Source organism: Eschrichtius robustus, chromosome 4, assembly GCF_028021215.1.
Source record: "Eschrichtius robustus isolate mEscRob2 chromosome 4, mEscRob2.pri, whole genome shotgun sequence".
NCBI lineage: Eukaryota > Metazoa > Chordata > Mammalia > Artiodactyla > Eschrichtiidae > Eschrichtius > Eschrichtius robustus.
Window position 1 is genome coordinate 10,039,690 of NC_090827.1, and position 25,839 is coordinate 10,065,528.

The 25,839-nt window shown below is 37.2% G+C and overlaps 1 protein-coding gene across 3 annotated transcripts in view; it reads right to left on the reverse strand.

Annotated features, from left to right (window-relative positions):
- FAM13A (family with sequence similarity 13 member A) overlaps window positions 1–25,839 on the reverse strand; it is a 342,137-nt gene that overhangs the window by 279,818 nt on the left and 36,480 nt on the right. For all 3 annotated transcript variants that reach the window (XM_068542447.1, XM_068542446.1, XM_068542445.1), the window contains exon 4: window positions 5,793–5,970. In XM_068542447.1, coding sequence (XP_068398548.1) covers window positions 5,793–5,970 — 178 coding nt within the window. The remainder of the gene's footprint in view (window positions 1–5,792; window positions 5,971–25,839) is intronic.

Sequence of the window (25,839 nt, forward strand, 5' to 3'; positions counted from 1 at the left end):
ACCTGATCTTTCCCTTAATGCAACTGTAAATGTGTTCAGTTAAATGTACACACATTTCAACACCACTTTACCAATTGTCTACTATGCACCAGGACTTTCGCTTATAGTCTCACTTAAGCTTCAAAGCAAACTCTACAGGTCCCATTTTACAGAAAACTTAACAGAAAAATAAATAACACAGAAGGTCGCCCCTATCAAATGACAGAACAAGGACTAGAATAACATTCTTTTGTTATGTCATGTTATCCAAACCACTGAAAATCCAGTACCCATTTTAATAATTTTCAAAACTTAGGAAAGCAATTGCTTCTAATCTCTAAGAACATTCTTTAGAAGGACTTGTACTTGTCTTAGAAACTAGAATATTAGGGATCTCCCTAGAAAAACCATATACAACTTACAGTCCAAAGTTTGCTGAAATTTTCATAGAAAAATATGTATGACTGTACCGTAGTACATTATAAAAACATTAGTATACAAATATAGTGGACTTTGTGGGCCTCACATGCCCCTTCACACCAGAAATATTCATTACCCCAGGTGCCGAGAGTGTCGCCTACTTATGGCTCATAGCCAAGTCCCTCCCCTAAGATTACACCACCTCCCTGGGCACAGCTCACTTCCAGTGACTGATGGAGATGGGGTAAATGGACCAACCTCCTTGACTCAATTTAGGGTATCTCTGAAAAGCCATCCCAGCTTCTAAGTAATGCTGGGACTGAGTGAGGCCTCTGTTACCACTGTAGAGCAGTTCAACTTCTGCCTAATCCTTCTTCCCTCTATTCCTTACAGGTATGGTTCCAAAGAGCACTACCCAAGAAAACTCCTGCTTGAAACCTTAGTCTCAGGGCTTAGAACTTGGACAATCCAAACTATGACAAGAAGAGATACAATAATATTGAATGTGATGGGACAAAATGAGACTGACAGATAATCAGAGTTTTAAATGTGTTTACTAGAGGAAAAAAGAGAGCAAAATAAATAAATATCCAACAAGAGAAAAAAAAAAAACAAAACCCTGAGGACCTGATAGGAAAATGGGCAGAAACACGAACAAACACGTCGAGAGAAAGATACACAAATGGCCCTTAAATATAAGATGTTCCACTTCATTTACAATAAAATAAATGCAAATTAAAACTATGTTAGCACTAGCCATGAACAATCTGAAAATAAAATTAAGAAAACATATTTAGAATAGCATCTAAAAGAATACACATTTAAGAATAGATTTAACAAAAGAGTATGAAATTTGTGCTCAGGAAACAATAAAACATTGTCGAAAGAAATTAAAGAAGACATAAGTACGTAGAAAGACGACATCCCATGTTCATAGATTGGAAGATTCAATATTGTTAAGCTGGCAGTACTGCCAAAATTGACCTACATATTCAAGAGAATTCCTATCAAAACACCAGCTGGCTTTTTTTTTTTTGCAGAAATTTACAGTATGATCCTAAGATTTATATGGAAATGCAAGGGGCAATCTTGAAAAAGAAGAACGAAGTTGGAAGATGGACATTTCCTGATTTCAAAACTTACTAAGAAGCCATAGGAATCAAGACAGTGTGGTAACCGCATAAGGACAGATATATAATAGATCAATGGAATAAAACTGAAAGTCCATAAATAAACCCTAACCATATGGTTAACCAATTTCTGACAAGAGTGCCAAGACAATTCAATGGAGAAAAACAGTCTTTTCAACAAATGGTACTAGGACAACTGCATCCAAAGGAATGGAGTTGCACTCCTTCCTTACATCACACAAAAATTAACTCCAAATTAACCCCACAGACTTAAGTGTAAGAGTTAAAACAATAAAGCTCTTAAAAAAGTCTTCATGCGTTGGGCAAAATCGTCTTAGATACAACACCAAAAGCATAAGTGACAAAAGAAAAACTAGATATATTGGACTTTATCAAAATTTAAAATTTTGTGTTTGAAAGGACACAATCAAGAAAATGAAAAGACAACTCATAGAATAGGAGAAAATACATGCAAATCCTATATCTGATAAGGGACTTACATCCAAAATGTAGAAAAGACTCTTACAATTCAATAATAAAGACAAAAAATCCAACTAAAAATGGGCAGAGGCTCTGAATGGACATTTTCCCAAAGATACACAAATGGCCAATAAGCACATGAAAAGATATTCAATGTCATTAGTTATCAGGGAGATGCAAATCAAAACCACAATGAGATACCACTTACCATGGAGACTCTAAAATTCCTCTGAAAGGGTAAATGTAATAGAAATATGGAAAACAGGAAGAAGCCATACAAACACCAGAAACAAACTCATGTATGTGTAGGAAGTTAATATGTGATTGAGTTGGCACTGTAAATTAGCAAAGAGATGTACTGCTCAATGAATGATTTGGTAACAATTAGCTATCTACTTGATGAAAAATCAGACTGGATCCATATGTGATATATACAAAAATAAATTCTAGGACCTCCCTGGTGGCGCAGTGGTTGAGAATCTGCCTGCCAATGCAGGGGACACGGGTTTGAGCCCTGGTCCGGGAAGATCCCACATGCCGCGGAGCAACTACACCGGTGCACCACAACTACTGAGCCTGTGCTCTAGAACCCGTGAGCCACAACTACTGAGGCCACGTGCCACAAGTACTGAAGCTCATGTGCCTAGAGCCCGTGCTCTGCAACAAGAGAAGGCACAGCAGTGAGAAGCCCGCGCACCACAAGGAAGAGTAGCCCCCGCTCGCTGCAACTAGAGAAAGCCCGCACGCAGCAACGAAGACCCAACGCAGCCAAAAACAGATAAATAAATTAATTAAAAAATAAATTCTAGATAAAGTAAAAACCTAATCATAAAAGCCTATAAATATGACAAAAGAAAAATGTTTTGTAATACCTTTATGATATTATTAGCATTAAGCAAGACATTATTAATATTATTTAGAAATATTATTAAGACCTAAATTCTGATAAAAAGAGGAAGAGTTGACACATTAAGTAAATTAAAATAAAAAAAATTTATAAAGCACCATAAATAAAGCTAAAGGGCAAACAACAGAATGGGAGAAAATGTTTGTAATCTTTATAACGGACAAGAGACCTAAAGAGCTTCTACAAAGCAATAAGACAGTGTACATAAAGAGTCACACTCAGGATGCACACTGCAACTCCATTTTAATATCAAAAAATCGACAACCTCAGTGCTCATTAATGGAGGGATAGTTAAGTTAGAATAAATTCACACTTTTAATAGTTAAAAGAATGAGGTATATAAATATTTTGTCATTAAAAGTTCTAGTGTTACCATAAAAACAATCAAGCTTCACAATATATGCATCTTAATCCCATTTATATTTAAAAATAGATTTATGGGACTTCCCCCTCAGTCCAGTGGTTAGGACTCCGCCCTTCCACTGCAGAGGGTGGGTTCAAAACCTGGTTAGGGAACTAAGATCCCGCATGCCACGCAGCATGGCCAAAAAAAAAAAAAAAAAGATTTATGGCTATGTTCAAAAAGAAGAAGCAGAGGACACTTCCCTGGTGGTGCAGTGGTTAGGACTAGGCACTTCTACTGCAGGGGGCACGGGTTCCATCCCTCATGGCGGAACTAAGATCCCGCACGCTGCACAGCGTGCCCACCCCCCAAAAAAGAAGGATACGTATCTCCCGGTACGTATTTTACTGATTTTATCTCTAAAGAGAAGAGGTTGGAATGGGAGGAACTAATGGATGATATTTTTATTCTATATACCTCTACATTGTTTGAATATTTTACAGTGATAATATTACCCAATCATCTAAATTTAATAACCCATAACTGGAAGTACATGCTGAAAACCTGGTAATTAAGAGTCACCAAGAAGCCCAGCATCCAGAATACCAATCATATATTATTGGTATATTCCTTCCAGTTTTATTATTGTCTATTTCATAACAATATCATTCTGTATCTAAAATTTATAGCCTTTAAAAAAATAACATTTCATGAGGATTTCCCCTTTTCAGAAAAAAATCCTCCTCTACTGACCATATAATGTATACATTGTATTCACCTAAGTTATTGAAAAGTATTTCATTTGTCTTTTAGTGGTTCATGGTGAGAGAACTGTCCTTAAATGGCAGGCTTTCTACTGATGATTTTTATAACAGTTATGGACTAACTGTGGTCATTGACCTAACTGTGGTCACAGGAACTGAAGTAACTATTTTCTTGTCCTAAATCAGGGAACTTCAAGTTCAAAATAAACCATCTCTCCCTCTTTGGACTCAATCAGATAAATGAGTACAGTACTTTGTAAGTTCTTAATAAACTCTACCTGCTATAACTATTATACTATATTTCAGTGAGAAAAGTACCTAATAGTGACTTCAAAATCCAAAAGTTTAGGAATACACATCAATTAGTAGATCACACCAGTGTGAATGTACTTAATGCCATTGAATTGCATACTCAAAATGGTAAAAATGGTAAACTTTATATTATGTTTATTTTACCACAATAAAAAAAACTTGGAAAGCTATACTGATTAAAAGACCATATAACTCATTTCTTACTGGATATTATGATTGACTAATTGAAGCAGGTTACCAGAAATTCCAGATCAAGCCCAATCCAACAAGTCAGCAATGAAGTATGATCCGTATGTCATTAAATAAGCATTCTATTTACAAATTCATTTTCACCTCTTCTAGAATCTAGGGTTTCAAAATTACTGAACAGTTTTCTACTTACCTTTATTTCTTACACGTAGGTCACCCCAGGTTTACTCTGCAGATAAGTGTAAAAAGAACAAATGCAGTCTTTTTACTATCACAGGGCTCCTGAATCAGATATTAGTGGAGCCCATGTCTGAGATATCTATTCACAAGACCCTAATATATCCTATGCCATTATTTAAAATGTAAATCTCTAAGGTTACAAGGGGGATTAGTTATTCAAGGTAGAATTTCTCTCCACAGTCACTGTGATCTAAGCCAGAGTTTATATTTAGAGTCATTCTGAGGACTGTAATATTACTAGTTCCGGGCAGCTGAATGAGTCTGTTGATAAATGGAGTGGATAAGCAGATACACTACTTAAAAACAAAAACAAAAACAAAAACTTGCTGAGAACTTCTGAGAGCTTTAAAGTGTGAGTGTTCTTTCTTTCTCTCTCCTTATAAGTAGAAAGAACATGTCTGATATCAGAGGTATTAACAGGAGAGTTAAAAGCAAAGTCTCTGGCTTACAAGATCATGGTTCATGTATCAATGATTAAAGAGCTTTAAGGAATAACAGGGAAAATATAAAGTTTTACCAAAGTTCTGTGGCTAGAAATATAGCACCTACCAAGGAGTCTAGTTTATTTCTAGTCTATTCCTAGAAAATGAACAAATGTAGCTGAGGTTACATTTTTCTCTCACTGACATATTCTGCTTGTTATTTTCCATCTATTAGCAATGATTTGAACTTTATCACTATTAAAAAAATTACATACTGTATCAAACTCCTTCCCTTTTTTCTAATCAATGTTTAAGATTAGATTTTTTTAAATGTCCATTTTAATGAAAGTAAAACTCATTTCCAGAATTTTAAATAAGGTTGTTTGAAACATTACAAATCACAGTTTCATAAAAAGGCATAGCTTCCTTCTTCAAAATTGGGATGAAAAAAAGGCTAAAATGCCCAATACCAAAAATGGAACTTCTCCAACATAAATTGGTTGACTTTTTAGTCTGAAATATGCTTCTGCATTGCAGTGATTTCAGGCAGTTATAAAGGAAAAGGCGATATGTGATGATATTAAGAGCAAAACTTCACTAACTTACTGAAAGCAATTTGGCCCAAATACAGTGGCGAGGTTGTGAACATTCATGCGGTTCTGCACATGGTGCTTGGCTACTTTTGTCAAGAATTGGCAAAGGTACTTGAGGAGGCAGTAGTGGGTGTCTGGCAGCTCTTTTATTAAGGCTCTTAAGCTACTCTCCTGAGCAGCATTTCTGTCATCTGGAAAGAAAAAAGAACAAAAAATGTTCTCAGGCATATTTTACGGTAACAATAACAAAGATACACAGGTACAATACATTATAACACTTAATTCAGAAAATCATTCCCAGGGACTGAGATACGGCATTATAAAGAGGCATTTTTGCCTTTTCTTTGATCCTCAAGCGTTTGACTTTAAAGAATAACTAACTTATTCAAGACATCCTGAAAACCACAAGCTTTTTATTCAGTGCATAAAATAGGTTAGTATTTCAATTTTGTGTTTTCATGACACAAATTAAGATAATGGTTGGGTTTTTATTCATAGTGGAATCTTCCATTTGACTTTTGTCTTCAAGTCTGTTAAAAACAAGAATCTCTTGGTTGAATAAAATTTGATACAAGAGACCTCCCAGGATTACCATGAATGACACCCAACTTAGTAATCAGGAATCTGTGCACAGAGAAAAGTGAAGGAAACTTTAAATTTTTACACAGCTTTTTAATCGCCCACATCATATAGTTTAGAATTTGATATGTGCCTCATACAAAAGCCTAATAACCTTGTATAAAGCCAAAAATATCCAACGATGTGCCAGAATTCACAGGCAGACATGTGAAAAGTTCTCCTCAGTTCTCAAAGATTTGTTTGTTTTGTCAATATTTAAATACAGTGAAGTTGCTATCTTAAGTAATTTTGTATACTACTTTCTATCAGAGGAAAATACAAATCTTTTACAGCGAATACTTAAGGGGAATAATGACAATCCATCCTTTAGACAGATGTGTAAGAGAATAAAAATTTAATCCACTTATATTTAATACACATTGGATTCTTTAATTTAGATAGGCCAGCTGCTTTAGCCAGTCAAGAGTATAAGAAACAGAAAAGTGAGGCAAATAAGATGCAAAGGAAGAGGACTGATTGTTAACACTGATTAGTCAGCGTTACAAGATACATAGGTAACGTGCCATCACAGGAAATGAAAACACAGAAAACACACAGAAAGTCACAGACTGCTACTGTGTGTCTGCAGAGCACAGGATAAGAATGCAGGCTTGGGGGCCACTTTCTGGGTTAGGATCCTGCTTTAGCCACCTACTACCTGTGTGACCTCAGACTCTTCACTGAACTGTTTCCTTATTTGTAAGTGGTAATAGTAACCATCCAGTAGGGTTGTGATGAGGATGAAACGAGTTGACAGTTGTGGAGCACTTAAAACAGAGTAGTTGACACATACTAAGTGCTATGTTAAGTATTTGTTACATAAACAAAATAACTTTTTGCTTTACCTTCATTAATTTGGTTTTATGAACACACTGAGGTTTTAGTGAAATGTCTTTTAATATGAACCCTAATCCAAACCTAACCTTTATGAATATTAGAATAAGTGATGCTGTCAAAAACAGCAATGCCAAAAATGTGTAGATTTCAATCTTTGGTAGAATCATATTGGAGAACATTCTATTTATGATTAGAATAATTATTTCTTACTGATCACAAACAATGTGATTCAATAAACTATAATGTTTAGGGCAAAATAGATTTCTTGATGCTAGAAGTTTTTCATATTAAGTTACATTTAAAAAAGAAATCATATCCAAATACTTTGATAATCCATAAAGACATGCGGTATGTTGCATATGATGGCATTATTTTCCACTGTACTATGATCTTGCCTACCAGGAATATGTAAGAAATGGAAATAATTAAGTTTGGAGTGATTAAAAATGAACTGAAGACTACCCATTTCTCATGCCTTTACATCATATAAATATGAACTAAGAGAAAATGTACTCCTATTTGTTTTTGGTTTTTTTTTTTTTTTTTTTATGGTGACTAATCCAAAGTGAGCCTGGATGTTTTCATGGGTGTGTGCTCTCATTCTAAAATTGTGGATTAATTCCCAGCATTTCAGGGCACAAGCAACAGCTTTCCAACAGCCTTGACAATGCACCCCTGCCCTTCTTTCTGGCTCTGAAATGAAACCTCAAATCCTACGGCAGGCAATGTGTGAAGACATCAGATCCAAAAAAAAATATTCAGAATAGTTAGGAATTTATGACATCTTTGAAAAAGAAGCAGTACTTTGATCATACTTCTAATATTCTGAAATACAATGAATAATTTCCCAGGAAATAAAACTGACAAAAAATGGGAAGGGAGACATCTATCCAGAGAATCACCAACTTAACAAAATACCATGAAATCCTTTATGGCATGAATGAAAGAATCGCTAAATATGGTTTCCAAAAGCAAAAATAAATATGAGGGAAAAAATATATCTATCTCCTTCTACCCAAGAGCATTTCTGCTTCCTCTGATGGAAGACCAGATTCACCGGTTCACTCGCTGGGTGAATTCACTACTAATTCACTACTTGGGCGGCTCTGACAGCAGCACATCACGTTTGGACCTTAAATATTCATAATTTACCTCCTGAATTTGTTCAAATACATCGACAGTTCTGTCAAGACCTTACTTTATATAGCATGACATTTCTACTTGCCTCTTTCCATACCGATTAATTACGTGCTACCGTAATACTGAGAATCTGCCATGGGCACTGCGTTTCCAGAAATATGGGGTAAATATCACCATTATTGTCTGCCTACAGCCACCCCAGAGACGAGGTTTCCTACACGCAAGATTAATAAGTGCTCCACACGTTTAGAGGGGGACTGTGGAAGAATGCCCAGCGTAGCACTCAGTGGGGGAGTGTGGGTGTGAATGTGCCTAAGGAGATGCCTTCTGATGTTTTCCAGAAGCAAAGTTCATAATAATCATTATTGCTTGCATTACTTTTTGATTCACTGGTACCTAAATATAATAAACAGTGCCATATTCACTCATGTTCTTGCATTTATATCGGTTATGACAATGTCTCCCTCAACGTCTCACGTCATAAACAAGCGTTAGCCATGCTTCTATCTTGGGCACATTGATTCCTAACATATACTTATGGCACACTATGTGTGATGTTGATCACATGCTGTCTGCGTGTCTGACTGTCTCTAACACCAGCAGGAGTGAGGGATGGCAGGGAAGGCCTCTTAATGAGGTAGTGATCGTGTTTACCTTATCAAAGTCGAGAAGGCCTCTCGGCTGTGGTGACAACCGAGCAGAGCTGAAGGAAAGAGCAAAGTGCATTCTAAGCAGTGGACACAGCAAGTGTTAGGGCCCTAAGTGGGTCCTGGGGCTGGGGCCAAGGGGTGGTAGGTGGGAGAGTGGCAGGACATGAAATCAGGGGACAGTGAAGGCAGTGGGTAGACAGAGCATATCGTTACAGTCTTGTAAGTCATGGGGTTTTTTTCTCCCCCTAAGTCAGGGTTTTGAGCTGTGGGGAGACTTGAAAGGACCACTCTGGCGGCTCTACTGAATCCCAACTGTGGGAGGCAGAGCTGAACGCAGGGAGACTCTGGTTAGAGGACCACTGTGACACTCCCAGAGGAGAAAGGCCAGTTGGCCTGGACCAGGTTGCCAGTGGTAAGATGGTGAGACATGGGCAGATTCTGGATAGAGTTTCAATGTGTCCTGTTTGTTTTACACATGAAAAATATGTGTATGGAATACTTATTCAATCATTCAACAAGTAGCTATTTAGTAACTACTCTATGTCAGGCACAATTCTAAGCATTTGGGATACATCAGTAAACAAAACAGAAATCCCTGCCTTGATGGAACTTATATTCTTGTGGATGAGACATTAAAAAATAAATATAGTAATAGGGCTAGAAGAAATTGGGAGTACTGGCCAGCGTGAGGCGTGGTGACTGTAATTATAAATAAGATTGTCAGGAAGGCCTCGTTGACAATGCATTTGATGTTTGGAGGAAGTTAAAGTAAAAAAAAAAAAAAAAAAAATCCACAAACTGGCAAGTGTAAGCTCTTTCAGAGTTGGAGATTGAGTTTTAAACATCTTTTAAAGCCCCTCAATGCCTGGCATATAAAAAGTGATCAAGAAGTAGTTTTAATAGATCGATACACATTTAAGGCACACTTTCAAGACACCCAGTAAGACCTAATACTATAGGAATAAAGAGACATCTATATCTCAAATATATCTAAAAGAAATGTGGACTAATTTAGTCCATTTACAGAACTAGCTGGGTCAGGGTGTTACATAGGAATTATACTACAGGGAGTATTTAAATGATAAGAAATCCTTTGGTGGTCAGAGAGGAAGGATACTTGGCAATAAAATTCCACAGAAAGGCCTCAGAAATCGTGAAGTGCGCCTCTGCAGATGTATTAGAATATTTTAACTGTTTTAAACTTGAGGTTACTTCTAGAATTAGATTGGAATAAAAATTAGGATGTGTATAATTTATTAATCCAAAAGGCTTAAGAAAACTTTGCAGATGGAATAATGGTTAATAATTGAAACAGTCATCATTTTCCTTAACATCAATCTTTTCCTAGGACAAGAACTAACTTTTTCCATTAGTGAAAAGTGCCACTTCAAATTATTCATGTTTCTTAAAAGATTTTCATTGTTGGCTGAATTTGACCCATTTTTTAAGCTAAACCGCAAACAAAAAACTAGCACACAGTACGTGCGGTATACAGGTAAACTACTCAGCAGTTGAAGAAGATTGGACCGTAAGAACTTTTGTTCCAGATTAGGGAGCAAACGCTGAACCATGTGACAAGTATTTGCTCTCATTAAAAAGAGATTAGGGTTGTAATCAGCAATGCTGGGCCTGCATCACGGGATGGCACCTAAATCTAATCTGGACATTTATCCCAGCGCTTGTCATGTGCTTTGACTTTTCAGTGGCCACGAAGTTATACTGTATTACTATACGTACAATCTTAGCCTCAAGGAGAAAAAAAACAACTGGCAAAATGCTAATCTCTACTACGATATATCTCAGGGCCGTGAGAAGGTCAGCCATTAAAAGAACCAAAATATTTAGCTTCATGGCGCCAGATTCACTGAAGTAGCTTTTTATTTCCTCATTAAGTCTCACACAAGGATTTCTGAAAACTTGCTAATCTATCAGATAGAATAGTGAGCTGCTGCTGACCCTGAAGACGGAGGAAGGTCACAAGCCTCAGAATATGGACGGCCTCCAAAAACAGAGAAGCCAGCAGGGAAACAGGGGCCGCGGCCTCACAACCACGTGGAACTGAAAACTCCCCCAAAGCCGAATGAGCCTGGAAGCAGCAAGAACTCAGGCTGACTGACACGTCGGTTTTGACCTTGTGAGACCTGGAGGAGAGAAACCAGCTGAGCTTACACACTTCCCACAGAACAAGGAGACGGTAAACGTGTGATGTTTTAAGCCCCTACATTTCTGGTAATCTGTCACAGCAGCAATAGGAATCTCAGGCACCCCCAGCTAGAGATGACTAGACTGAAACAGAGAGATTAATTAACTTCTCCATGTTCACACAGCTCCCACGAAACCAAGCTGCAACTCAGATCCCGGCAGTCTGACCTCAAGAGCACATGATGTGATCGGTGCGCTCCAACAAAGCTCGCTGTCACTCGCATCATTATTACACAGCACCTAGCACACTGTCTCAGACGTGTAAACATTTAAGAAATGTTCCTTGAGTCAACAAATAAACAAGCAAAATTGGTGAGCAGTCGGGGGTGGGAACCTTCATTCATTTACAATCAATTATAGCTTCTTAGGTCCTGGGGAGTATGCAGGGAACAACCTATTCATAAAAGCCTACAAGAGTGTCAGGTCACGAAATGTTTTATACCACATGTAAGAAGAAACAAAACACGACCCATATTTCTTTCTAAATACGCATTCACAGAAGAATGGGAAAAATAATCATAACACGCCAGCTACCCTGGATTAGCCTGAATCTTACCCCCGCATTTCATTCCTCAGGAGTGGAATCGCTTCTTTAGAGTGACGAGAAGTTTATATACATAATTATATCTTATGATTAATGGCATTGGTATTTTTCCACGTAAAAGGAGAGGTTATATTTTTACAGCTCTCTCGCAACCCTTGCCCATGACACCATTCTCAGAAGCCTCACGCGAATTTCCCAAAGGGCAGGATGATAAAGTGACTAATAAAAATTAATAAATTACAGCCTATTCTTAGATGCTATTAATAAAACTACAAATCTTATCATTCTGATTAGCTTCTGCCAGATGCAGAGGCGTGTTTATTGCCAAATTAGCTGGTATCTACACTGACACTCCCACTCCCAGAAGGAACCCACAAGTTAAAGCAAAGGCAAAGGGCGCAGAAGAACAAAGAGGTGATACTTCACATTTCAGTCCTATAGCCAAAAACTAACTCTCCATGAGACCTAAGTAGTAGATCAGCGTATCTATTCTGTGGGCATCCACTGAGGGCTGAATGCCTGTCAGTGGGGACGAAGACATAGATGAAAAATATAACAAGCATGTAAAATATTCTATCTAAATATCAAAACTAAGAGCTCACATCTAGGCTAAATGTTAGACACAAGCATGTAACAGCTGAAGAACCTGTTTATAATGTGGGAATGTCTGCACACAGGAGCATGGGAAAAACCGTCATAGCATATAGGAGGGGGAACCTCCCACAATGACGCCAGTCTTCAACAGTACTGGCAATACCCCAGCCAATAAAACTTGGCTTTCTCCATAAATCTAGTGCTATATTAAGCGAGCAAAGTACAGTTAATATGTAGTTTCAGTGCAAATCATGCTACTACTACTCTACCCGCCCTCCACTACTGATGCAGCTGAAACTTGTGCTCAGATGTAAGTAGACTGGATTGGTTTAAGTCACAGGACACCAGACCATCAAGCCCAGAGTTATTTAAGACTGTTCTGGATGTCCTCTCCTTCCCCTTGAGTCTTCAAATTGCTCATAGACTCAGTGTAAAACTTGACCATGTCCGTGGGCTCAGCCAAGCAGGGGTTCAGGACACAGCTTAGCTCAGTTCAGGCAGAGATGCAGGTGTCTAGTAAGCTCATCACTTGACATCCCTTCAAACTGATATTCTTTACACAAATTTTCAATATTTTATGTGAGTTGATTCTACTGATACAAGTTGTTTTACTCCTTTTTTTAAATAACTCATTTGTTGGCTGTTCTCTCTTTCCCTCTTCCAGCTCAATCGAAACAAGGCCTCCTCACAAAGCGTTCACGAAAAATGCAGAATTTACTGAGGATTTCACTCGGTTTGCAATAATTTGTTCCAAAAGTCCCCAACAGACATTATCTTCTTGGACTTGGAGCTGCTGGGTCTCTCTTCTTCCTCTTCAAGCCCATAATCTTCATGCTATTATAAAACTCTACTGTCTGTACTATGAGGATAATGAAAATAAAAAAACACAGACAATAACAGGTATTATCAACAATGTAGAGAAATTAAAACTTCCATTCATTGTTGATGAAAACATAAAATAGTACAACTACTTTGGAAAACTGTTCTTTAAAATGTTAAAGTCACCATTTGACTCAGCAATTCCACTCCTAAGTAGATACCCAAGAGAAATTAATACATATGTCCATACAAGAACTTGTACATAAATGTTCATAGCAGCATTATTCCTATTAGCCAACAGGTGAAAACAACCCAAATGTCCATCAATGGATGCATGGATAAATACAATGTAGTATAGTCATACAATAGACTATTACCCAGCCATAAAAGGAATGAAGTACTGATGTATGTTCCAGCATGGATGAACCTTGAAATTTATGCTAAGTGAAAGAAGACAGTCACAACAGACCACATATTGTGTGATTCCATTTATAAGAAATGGCCATGATAGGAAATCTGTATAGGTGGAAAGTAGATTAGTGTTTCTCTAAGGCTGGTAGCAGTGGAGGGGGGAAGTGGGGAAGGAATGGGGAGTGCCTACTAATGGCCTTGGAGTTTCTTTTCAGAGCGATAAGACTGTTCTAAAACCAGATAGTAGGGATGACTGCCCTCTATGAATACACAAAAACCACTGAACTGTACACTTTAAAAGGGTCAATTTTATGGTGTGTAAATTGTATCTCAATAAATAAGGAAATTCTGTTGGCTCTAAAATCCAGTGTAGGAAAAAGTTAGATGAGAACTTTCAGTCAAAGATGAGTGTATCTACTAAATGGGAAGGAAATCCAAAAAAGAAGGGATATATGTATATGTGTGATTCACTTCAGTGTACAGCAGAAAGTGACACAGCAGTGTAAAGCAGCTATACTCCAATAAAAATAAAATAAATAAGCTACAAGGATATATTGTACAGCACAGGGAATATAGCCAATATTTTATAATAACTTGAGTATAATCTATAAGAATTTTGAATCACTATGCTGTACACATGAAACTAATATAATTTTGTGAATCAAATATACCTCAATTTTAAAAAGTAGATACATTTTAAAAAAAGAAACGAAACTGTCAAACTGTTTTTCAAAGTACTGTACCATTTTTACATTCATACTAGCAGTGTGTGAGAGCTGTAATTCCTTTATATCATAACCAATACTTGTATGGTCAGTCTTAATTTTAGTCATTCTGATATGTGTAAGTGGTAGCGCATGGTGGTTTTAATTTGTACTTCCCTAATGACTAATGATGTTGAATAGATTTTCATTTGTTTAAAAAAAAAAAGCATATATAGTAAAAAGTGAAATGCACTTCCAGAAACATGTACCCATCCACATATAATATTTTTAAACAATCACCTCAATAATAATACATAAGTCATTTACCATGTACTAAAAAAAAAAAAAAAAAATGAGTTCATCTACTTTTCCTCTTAATAACTCACTAAAAGGACAAGAATTTAAGGTATAAGCCATCAATCAAGGATAAGGAGAACACAGTTGAAAAGACAAGGTAGATGGAAGATTTCAGTAAGTTTACATACACACGTATTCACACGCGCGTACCTCAAGACCAGTTGTTCTAATGCAGAATAACTTTGCTCAGTCATGACCTCTCTTCCCAAATTTGCATAATCCCACTCAGTACCTAATACTACCTCACAGTGTCAAAGGTCACTAAGAGGAAAATATTTATATGTGTACTCAGCAAACAAACGATCATCTAGTTATCTGGATCTACAATCTTAGAGATTATAGGGGATTATAAACAAGAATGAGGCTTTTCCTGTCACATGGATCTGGATGGAAGCAGAACCAAACTGGAATATCATCAAAATGTATAAAGTCATGTGTGGAAACCTGGGTTTCCTGGCACCACATTTCTCATTTATTCCAGTGGAGGGTTCACACATCTGACTGATTGGCAGCTTGGACAGATATGCAAATGGCCATGCTTTCTGCTCTGAGTTTAGGTCTTTACCCAGAAAAAATGCATAATTTATATATTTGGCATTGCTTATAGAAAACCTAAAAGGCATATGCTGAAAATGGAAAGGGCTTAAACTTGGAGTTTAATATAATGAGTCTCTTTTTCATAGAAACAAATTTGTGAGGGCTGAATAATTCTGAAAGAAAAGGAACTCAATAAGAAGGAATGAACCTAGGGAAGGAAATATTCCATACGCTTCCTCTGGAGCTCACTCTACCCAAGGAGTAATGACTTAAGAACTAGTATTGTAACTAGCCAACGTCTGCATAGTACTTTAAAATTTGCAAGGCAAAACCACCCAGCTAACATCAAACAGTACAAGTAGCATTATGATATATATCAATAGATAAAAGACAGCCTTAACTCAAACTTATCTAGTGAATACCTCATGTAATGAAGAAAACCAGCACAGGACTCAAGCGCAAGTCGGTGTATGAAATTAGATTTCTTTACAATTAGGCACTGTGCTGATTAAAATGGCATTACTCGGGTGGTTTTCTTAAGAAAAACAGATGCTGTCTCAATTATCAAATGCTCATAAGCTAAAATTCACAGGTACTTAACTCTCACACATTGTTTGAACAGCTATTATAAAATTCTATCCCATTTAAAATCAAGTATGCGGGGGGAGGCAAAGGAGAATGTCCATTTAAAGAGACGAACTGACCACATATTCTTCCCAAGACCCCACTAAAATGACAGTAAAATGATGTTTAAAAAGTATGAGCGCCCGCAAGCAAAAAAAGAACAGCAGAGAAGACAGAAGGAGATGAGATTTCAAAGCCATTTGGAAGTGAATGCGAGTGACTGAAAACAGACAGGCTGTGTAAAAGCCCGTCAGGCTCCAGGGAGCTCCCGCCACCCCGAGAGCACCCAGGCGAGCGTGCCGGCAGGCAGGAGTGCTGAAGTTTAGGCTCTTCGTAATGTCAGTGTATTCTTGGACATCTGAGATAGCTAAGGGCTAGAGCAAGGAACACAGTGGAAAACGTAAAGATCAGTGAAAATGTGCTAAGAACTAACGGGTCCATTAGCTTACTTCCCACCTCCCTCCCACTCCTGCTCCTGAGGAACTCAATGGTTGAAGAGAAAAATATGTCCCCACATTGACATTTGCGGGTCCCCAATGAAACAGCTAGATTTCTCTATATCCCCACCATCTACTCTACCTGAAGTGAGATACACCAGTAGACAAGCCCACTGGCCCACATGCAAAATGTTATTCCTAAATCACAGCAGCCAAAGATCCTCATATGTTTGAGTAAAGAGATACAAAAAGAAATATAAAGGGGAGAAAACCAAACCAAAAACAAACAAGCACATACCACCAAAAGCCTTATTTGTATCTCAGAAAGAATAAGAACAGAAAATGTTATAGAACAGAGCACTTTGGAACAGAGCATAAATATGTTGGCTATTAAAATCGAAAAGCTAAAATTTAAACAAACAAGGCTGGAAAATAAAGTTGACTGAATTTCACAGAGAACAGAATTAAAAGAAAACTATCAAACCTCTAAAGGCACAACACAAGATAAGACAGGTACATTTCCAAGACCAAAAGACAATATTTTCCAGGCTGAAGGGATCTGCTGAGTGTCCAACACAATAGACGAGAAGGGACTGCAGGGGAGAGCAGGTCCAGGAAGAATGGTGTGGGAGGCTCAGGGTGACACCTACTACCGGGGGAGAAGAAGCAAAAGGGCCAAAGAGGAATCGCCCCAGAAATAAAGAATTGATAAATTATGCGATGTTTTGAAAAAAAATAGGTAATGGTGGATTTGTTGGAGCAATTTGAAAAAAACTGCAGATATGTTTTCATTCACATAATTTTCTATAAACCTCAGACAAATATTAACATCAGGCAATGCACCTCACACAGGCACGCACCCTCACATAGTCTTAACAAGGTAAAAATTAATTATGAATTCAGCTAAAATTATGATAGAACGATACTGGAGTAAGTAACAATGTAACAGCTAATTCCGCATATTTCATAAGTGGAAGCAATGAGATAATGTCTGAAAGTGAGAGATCAAGATAAAACATTATATTATCAAATGGAAGCAAATACCAAAAGAACAGCTAGATAAGTGAAAACTGATTTGCTCTGGGAAAGAAAATTAAGGGCTGCCAAAGGGTGTGTAGGGGTTTTCTATAAAAATCTTTCCATTTTATTTGATTTTTTAATAAAACCGTATGCATGTATTAGTTTGACAAAAACATTTCTTTAAATAAAGGAAAATATGTCAAAAGCAATAAGATGATGAATTTTATTGAGAGTAATAAAATCACTTAACAATGTGCCACTTCAGTATTTGATTAATAATGTTACTGACAAACCACCAAACCCAATTATATTAACTACCCATTCCCCCCACCTTCCTGAACACACACTGTGCTCACTGTTGCAATCACGTACCTCTGTTTTCCAAACACCTTTGCTCCTGTAATCCTTTCTTCCTAAAACGAACACCATCTGTGGGAATTCTACCAGCCCTCCAAAGCCCAGCTCAAGTACTAATTCCTTCTTCCATAAACCCTCCTTTATCATCTGACTTAGAAATGACTCCTCGCTGTCAACCCCACTTTATTCTGTGTATCCTGGCTCTCTGTGTACATGTTCTAGTTCCCTAATAAAACTGTAAGTTCACTGTTGGCAGGACAGTATCCTACTTTTCTATGTGATCAGTAAAATACCAAACAATGCCTTCACCTCAATTTCATAATTGAAAATTTTTCAATCACTGATTTAATATAAAAAAAAGTCCTGTACTATATATAACAGGCCATATTTGCAGGCTTATGCTTTCATTAAAATTATATAAAATATTTTTAAAAATAAAAATTGATAACTGGTAGCCATTCCAAAAATATTCCCAAATGAATTTCTGGAAGATATGGTCCATATTGTGTGATTTACCAGCTCAACCAACAATCAAAACTTCAAGTAGTTTCAATTAACTTGGGCAAGAATTTTGAAATCTTCATTTAACTCCCAACTGGAACTCATTTTTTCCCTTTTCCTTTCTCCTCCTTAATCATTAGGCAGGTAGGTGCACTTATTCTTCTGTAATTTTTTTTTAAGAGACAGGGAAGTTAGGATACAGAAAGGATAAAGAAATCAATTTTAAGGTTAAAAGTGGAAAACTTGAGGGAAATCATACTAAATGGTTTGTCTTCGTATAACTAAGAAACCAAGGGGTGGAAGCGAGGGTTGAGGATAAATTGGGACATAAGTACAGGGAAGGAAGACTGCATTAGAACTATGGATGCCTGTGTCTCATCTCTAGAGATGATGATTTAATTGGCGTAGGATGTAATGATCTCTGGGATTTTTCAAAGCTTCCCAGATAATTCTTCTGGGCTTCCACAGTTGAGAAGCACTAACTTAACATTTATTAAACATATATGACTGACACTGTTTTAAGTGCTTTAATGGATAAACTCAGTATCCACAACAAACTCAGGAAGTAAACACGACTATGAACAAACTACGACAACAGTTAGGGAAACTAAGTGTGGTGGTTTCACAATGTCCACAAAGTCTGACACTTCTTCCTTCAAAAGATGGTGCCTAATTCCTCTCCTCTTGAATATGGGCCAGATTAAGGACTTCCTCCTAATGAATAGAATGTGGGACAAATGATGCTATTTGACTTCTGGGGCTAGGTCATTGAAAAGATAGCCTCCATCTCTCTTGATGTGCTTACTCTGGGGGAAGCCAGCGACATGTTATGAGAACACTCAAGCAGCCATCAGGAGAGGCCCATAGAGAAAGGAACTGAGGCTTCTCACCAAGAGCCAGCACTAAATTGCCAGCCATGTGAATGAACCACCCTAGAAGCAGATCTCCCAGCCCCAGTCAAGCCTTCAGATAATTGCAGCCCTTTGACAACTCTTGAGAGCAACTCCCTGACAGACTCTGAACTAGTGCTGCCTAACTAAACCACACCTGAATTCCTAGCCCACAGAAACTATGACAGAAAATACATGTTTATAGTAGTTTTAAGAAAATTGTTACGTAACAATAGATACCTAATATACTAAGGCACAGAAAGGCTAAGTAGCCTGTCCATACCAGTGCAGCGGGCAGTGGGCAAACAGATTTGTAACTAGTCAGAATGGACCCAGAGCCTATGCTCTAAGCCACATGCTATAATTTCTTTCTTCAAAATGAAGATTATCCTATCTGTACCTCATTAGAGTTGATGCTGGGATCAAAAGAGGTTATATAAATAAAATATCTTCTAGGTATTATGCAGTGAGGAGTCACTAGCACCTATTATCACTAGAAGGAATAAATTCTTAAAGAGAATCAATATTAAAATACAAACAAAAATACAGAAAATTATCTATACAAAAAACGAACACACACCCCAGTAACATTTTTTTCCACAGCTTATCATTTGTTTTAAACTCATTCCTTACTCCTAGCTCTGCTAGTCATCTTTAAAGATTTCCAAGAAAAAAAACATCAATTCTGTAGTCATGATTTCTATACCAGAGACTACCTAGTTAGCACCCACTGTAGGCATTTTACTAATTAATTTTTAATCATACATATACCAAACTGTGATAAGTTTTTAAAAGTAGTGTTATGGGGCTTCCCTGGTGGCGCAGTGGTTGAGAATCTGCCTGCCAATGCAGGGGACACGGGTTCGAGCCCTGGTCTGGGAAGATACCACATGCTGCGGAGCAACTAGGTCCGTGAGCCACAACTACTGAGCCTGCGCATCTGGAGCCTGTGCTCCGCAACAAGAGAGGCCGCGGTAGTGAGAGGCCCGCACACCGCGATGAAGAGTGGCCCCCGCGCGCCGCAACTAGAGAAAAGCCCTCGCACAGAAACGAAGACCCAACACAGCCATAAATAAATAAATAAACCCAAAGTTTAAAAAAAAAAAAAAGTTGGTAAAAAGAGAAGGTCTTATTAAAAAAAAAAAAAAAAAAAAAAAAAGTAGTGTTATGGACTAAATTTCGTCCCTACAAAATTCGCAGGCTGAAGCCCTAACCCCCAACGTGACTGTATGTAGAGGCGGGGCTTTTACAAAGGTAATTAAGGTTGCGTGAGGTCATAGAGCTGAGGCTCTAATCCAAAAGAACTGATGTCCTTACAAGAAGGGGAAGAGGCAGGAGAGCACACACACAGGAAAGGCCACGGGAGGCAGCAGTGAGAAGGCACCACTTGCAAGCTCAGGAGAGCTCCAAAAACTACCCTGGCCAGCACCTTGATCTTGGACTTCCAGTCTTCAGAACTGTGAGAAAATACATTTCTGTTGGTTAAGTCTCCCCGTCTGTGGTATTCTTTTATGGCAGCCTGAGCTGACTTATACGCACGGTATGATGGAAAAAGCTTGGGCTTCGGAGTGAGGCAGATCCTAGCTCTGCACATTCTAGCTGCTTGCTCTTTGGTAAGTAACTTACCCTCCCCTAACTTCACTTTTCTTATCTATGAAGTATCTGTAGGAGTAGCTGTAATGGAGTTTGGAAGGCACACATATGTAAAGCCTCTAGGCAAAATCTTGGCACAGAAAAGGTACTTAAATCATGATGAAAGGCATATAAAATCCCCTTGCTGTCATCCGTTTACAGCTACAATATTGTCCACACGTAAGTGGTGCTCAGGATTATAAGTATGAACACGGTTAACTCTACAAAGGTGACTATAAAGTTCACATCTTCAGCCCTGATACCCCTCTCCCAAGCACTGATGTTCATTTTATCCATTTAAAATGAGTTCCTCATCATGGCCCCATAATCTTCCCTTCTTGACTTCCATTATTGTTATTAACAGACCAATTACCAAGATGCCACATCAGGATCTCTCCTCTTTCTTCAATAACAACAGCTGGATCTCTGAGATAGGAGACAGACAATAAAGTCCCCACAAAGAGATCATCAGATCCTACCAAGCTAATAGCATCTGAGCCTTTGGGCTAAGTCCCAAATTCACCTGAAGGTAGAGAAGGAGCATTAGTCAGTCACAGAAGGTTCCTAGAAAGTTGAAGACTGGGCTTCTTCATTTCAGGACAAAAGATCAAGTCTACCAGGCTGAAGCATTTTATAAAATGTTAAGACCCACCCTAGGTACAGATAGAAAAGATTTGAATTACTGAAGACAAAACAACGTTAGTTGCCTTAAGCCTTGTCAAAGCACAGGAGTTGGCAGGGAGCTCTCCCCAGTGCTATGTCAACCTTGCCTCAGAATTTCCTTCCTAATTTAATTGTTTCCATTCACAAAAGTTTAATAAACGCCCTCTGCTGCTGTGGCCTTCCCAGGTGCCATTTCTGTGGGCTTCACCAAAGTTATGGCCACCAGAGTCAGGCCACCATGCTACTCGTCCCACAGTTTTTCAAGTCACCTAAACTCAAAACTTAGGGTTATCTTTCACTCCTTTCTTATGCTCACCCTCTAATTATCAGCTATCATGTTTCTGCTCATGTTTTCTCTCTAATATCTCTGTCTCTGGTAACCTTCCTTTAAGATTCCATTACCAGTTTCTGTTTGGGATGATGAGAAAGTTCTGGTAATGGGTAGTGGTGATAGCTGTACAACACTGGGAATGCACTTAATGTCACTGAACTGTATACTTTAAAATGGTTAAAATGATCAATTTTACATTATGTATATTTACCCCAGATTTAAAAAAATATTCCATTGCCTATTACTTATCAGATACAGGTCGTTAGGACCAAGATTTCTGCCAGTATTCTAGATAGTCCCCCTGCACCCAGCCTCTCCCCATCCAACCATCTTACACAGCACAGCCTGAAATACTGCTTCCATCATATGACTTCTTTCTTCAAGTACTTACTACTTACAGGTAAATATTAGTTCCTTCAGCCTAACGTTCAAGACCCTCTACCACCTAGTCTCAACCTACTTTTTAAATTATATATTTGGCAAATTTCCTTTAGCTATGGACAACTCTGTCAGACATTCCTGTCTTACACTGACAGTGTTTTTACTCACGCCCTTTCCTCACCTAGAAGATTTTCCTCTCCATTCAAATTAATTTTACATACCCCAGTTTTACTTTTTTCACCAAGTATTCTCTGATTACCATAATCCAGGTTGGCTTCCTCCTCTCCTTGTGATCACCAACTGAATGCATTACTCATCTGAAGGACTACAGAAGGTATGCAACATACATTCTACCTCCTCAATTAAATAGCACACTCCTTGAAGTCAAGAAGTTTAATCTTTTATTTCTTGGGACCATCCAGTATATAAGTAGATGGTGTTAAATAAATATTGATGGATTGATCCAACTCAAACAACAAAAAGAATATTCCATTATGAGGCAGAAATATTTGTATTTACATTATAGAAGATTTTTCAATAGAGAGCATTCAAATACTGTAAAGGGATTTCTAGTTAATTCTAAATTAAATGAATCCTATCCTAAAATCATTTTATTGCTTGACATTCATATTTATTCCCCAAACACATCTGAAATTATTAAAATAAAAAATAGATCTATTACTGGCCCACCAAGATAAGGATAAAATATCAGAAGTCATGGAATATAGCCAAACTGAGACAATTATACTGGAAACCTAAATAAAGGAAGGCAAGTTGGTACAATCAGAGATAGGTTTAACATGACAACAGAAAAGGATAATCACTGAAGATCCTTTAGAGTCTCTCTCTTAAAGATGAATTGTCTAAAGCAGGCATCTGACAGAAGCAAAAGGCTCTGGCAGAAATCAACTTCAGATAGAACTTTTTGATAACACCTGGTAGGCAGGTATATTGGTTTGCTAACTAAAAATATATACAGTCTCAGAGCTTTAGACACTAGACAAAGTCTAAAGTTGATAATTATCTAAAGCTGATAATTTTTTATAAAGAGGAAAGAATCTAAATGTCCATGCACACAGGGGGCCACTGCTGATCTATAAGATCAAAGGGTGATCTAGAGCACGGGTTTGCCCACAGGCGGCAGCCATGCCGTCCTTGGTGGCACTTGTGGTTTAGCTTAAATGTCTAAAAATATACTAAGTTGGGCCTCCAGAATTCCATCCTCTAAAGTATGGAAGAGATGAGCTTGAGCTGAAAATTTTTAAGTTATATTCAATTACAAATAGCTTGCTCTTTATACAGGATACAATTCGAAGGCCCACAACATTTTTTTAAAAAAAGAAATCTGGCATTGATTTGTGACAGACTATCAAAAAAAACTATTTAATCTGGTGTCATAAGGATTGAAATATAAAAATAGGGTAGTCTTTACTAGGGAAATTGTATCAAAAAGTTTTATTATATATTATTGTCTAACAGAAAAGAGATGAGAATATTATAACAGGCCAAGTGTAATACCTGCTTAGCGAGTCTGCAAAGAGCCTTCAACCTCTGGCTTTGGAGTGACCAGTTGCAGCGGGTACCCTCTGCTGTGAGAGTGCTGTGCGCAGGGTGAACCAGCAGAAGCACAGAAGCCCTACTTGCATGTTTTCTACCTGGACTATTAAAGAGGGAAGTTTATTTTATAAAGGCTATACTGTCTGGCACCTAAGACATACTTTATTCCCTCTACTTAGCAGCTTACCTAACTTGTAAGTACTTCATTAGTACTTCCTTTACTGAACTTCTCAGATCTAACCTCAGAGGTTTTCAAGGAATGAGAGAATACTACCAATAAAGCAAAAATTAGTTTTTCTGCCCCATTCAGAATTTGTTATTTGTGCACAATCACACAACCCCCAAGGCTGACTAAATAAGCAGTCTTACTTCTAGTAGAATGATACCCCTTGCTTTTTCTGATGCATATCAACTTTTTTAGCCACCAAGAAAACATGTCATGAATGATAATTTACAAAGAAAACTTGAATTATAACACATTACTATAATGTAAAAATTAACAAAAAAATAAAATAAAACAGTGCATTCTCATTATCAAATGAAAGCTATTCTAGGAAATGTGATAAACACTTTTAAAATTCACAAGTATTCACAAGTAGTAGTAGTACAAAAAGATAATATTATGATTATAGTATTATAAGTTATAATAATATATAATTATAGTATTATAAATTATAAGATATAATATTAAGAGTAACAAAGATTCCTTGTAATACTAAATATTTGATTACTAAATATTTTGTATTAAGCACACAATATTGTAAATCTTCAACTTGCTTTTGTAGCAATTATTTTAAATGTAACTTACTGATAAAAAAACTTAAAAGCACTGAAGAAAACCGTAACAGACAAACAGTTCTGCAATTTTTGCTTTCATATTTTATTCCTGTTTTTCAATAGAATACAACATGGCCTTCTCACTTACTCATTCTTTAGCATACTACATATGAATAGTTATACCACTGCTTTAAAGGAATGTGGCTTTAAGTAACATCCTTCTTAATCTGGTATCTAACACTCTTATAAAATACATTTCCCATTTTCACCCTAACTTGGCAAAAAAAGGGAAAGAAATGGCTTTTCAAAGCTAAATCATCTTTCTTCCTGTATTTAGGAGGGAGAACTCAATAATGATTATGCCTAAAATTAGTACCTTGAAAAATGAAGATTCTTCATTTAAAACCACCTTATAATACAATCAATGTGATACACCACATTAACAAATTGAATAAAAATCATATGATCATCTCAATAGATGCAGAAAAACCTTTTGACAAAATTCAACATCCATTTATGATAAAAATTCTCCACAAAGTGGGTATAGAGGAAATGAATCTCAACATAATAAAGACTGTATACAAAAAGCCCATAACTAACATCACACTCAGTGAAAAGCTGAAAGCATATCCTCTAAGATCAGGAACAGGACAAGGATGCACACTTTTACCACTTTTACTCAGCACAGTATTGGAAGTCCTAGTCACAGCAATCAGTCAAGAAAAAGAAATAAAAAGAATCCAAACTGGAAAGGAAGAAGTAAAGCTGTCACTATTTGCAGATGACCTGATACTATACACAGAAAATCCTAAAGATGCCACCAAAAAACTACTAGAGCTCGTCAATGAATTTGGTAAAGTTTCAGGGCACAAAATTAATATACAGAAATCTGTTGCATTTCTGTACACTAACAACAATCAGAAAGAGAAGTTAACAACCCCATTTACCAATGCATCAAAAAGAATAAAATATCTAGGACTAAATCTAACTAAGGAGGTAAAAGACCTGTACTTGGAAAACTGTAAGACACTGATGAAAGAAACTGAAGATGACACAGATGAAAAGATATACAGTGTTCATGGATTGGAAGAATTAATATTGTTAAAATGACTATACTACCCAAAGCAATCTAAAGATCCAAAGCAATCCCTATCAAAATACCAATGGGTGTTTTCACAGAACTAGAAGACTTCTAAATTGTATGGAAACACAAAATATCCTGAACAGCCAAAGCAATCTTGAGAAAGAAGAACAGAGTTGGAGGTATCACGCTCCCTGATGTCAGACTATACTACAAAGCTATAGTCATCAAAATAGTATGGTATTGGCACAAAAACAGACATATAGATCAATGGAACAGAATAGAGAGCCCAGAAACAAACCCACACACTTATTATCAATTAATATGACAAAAGAGGCAAGGGGAAAGGACAGTATAATGGGGAAAGGACATTCAAGAAGTGGTGCTGGGGGCTTC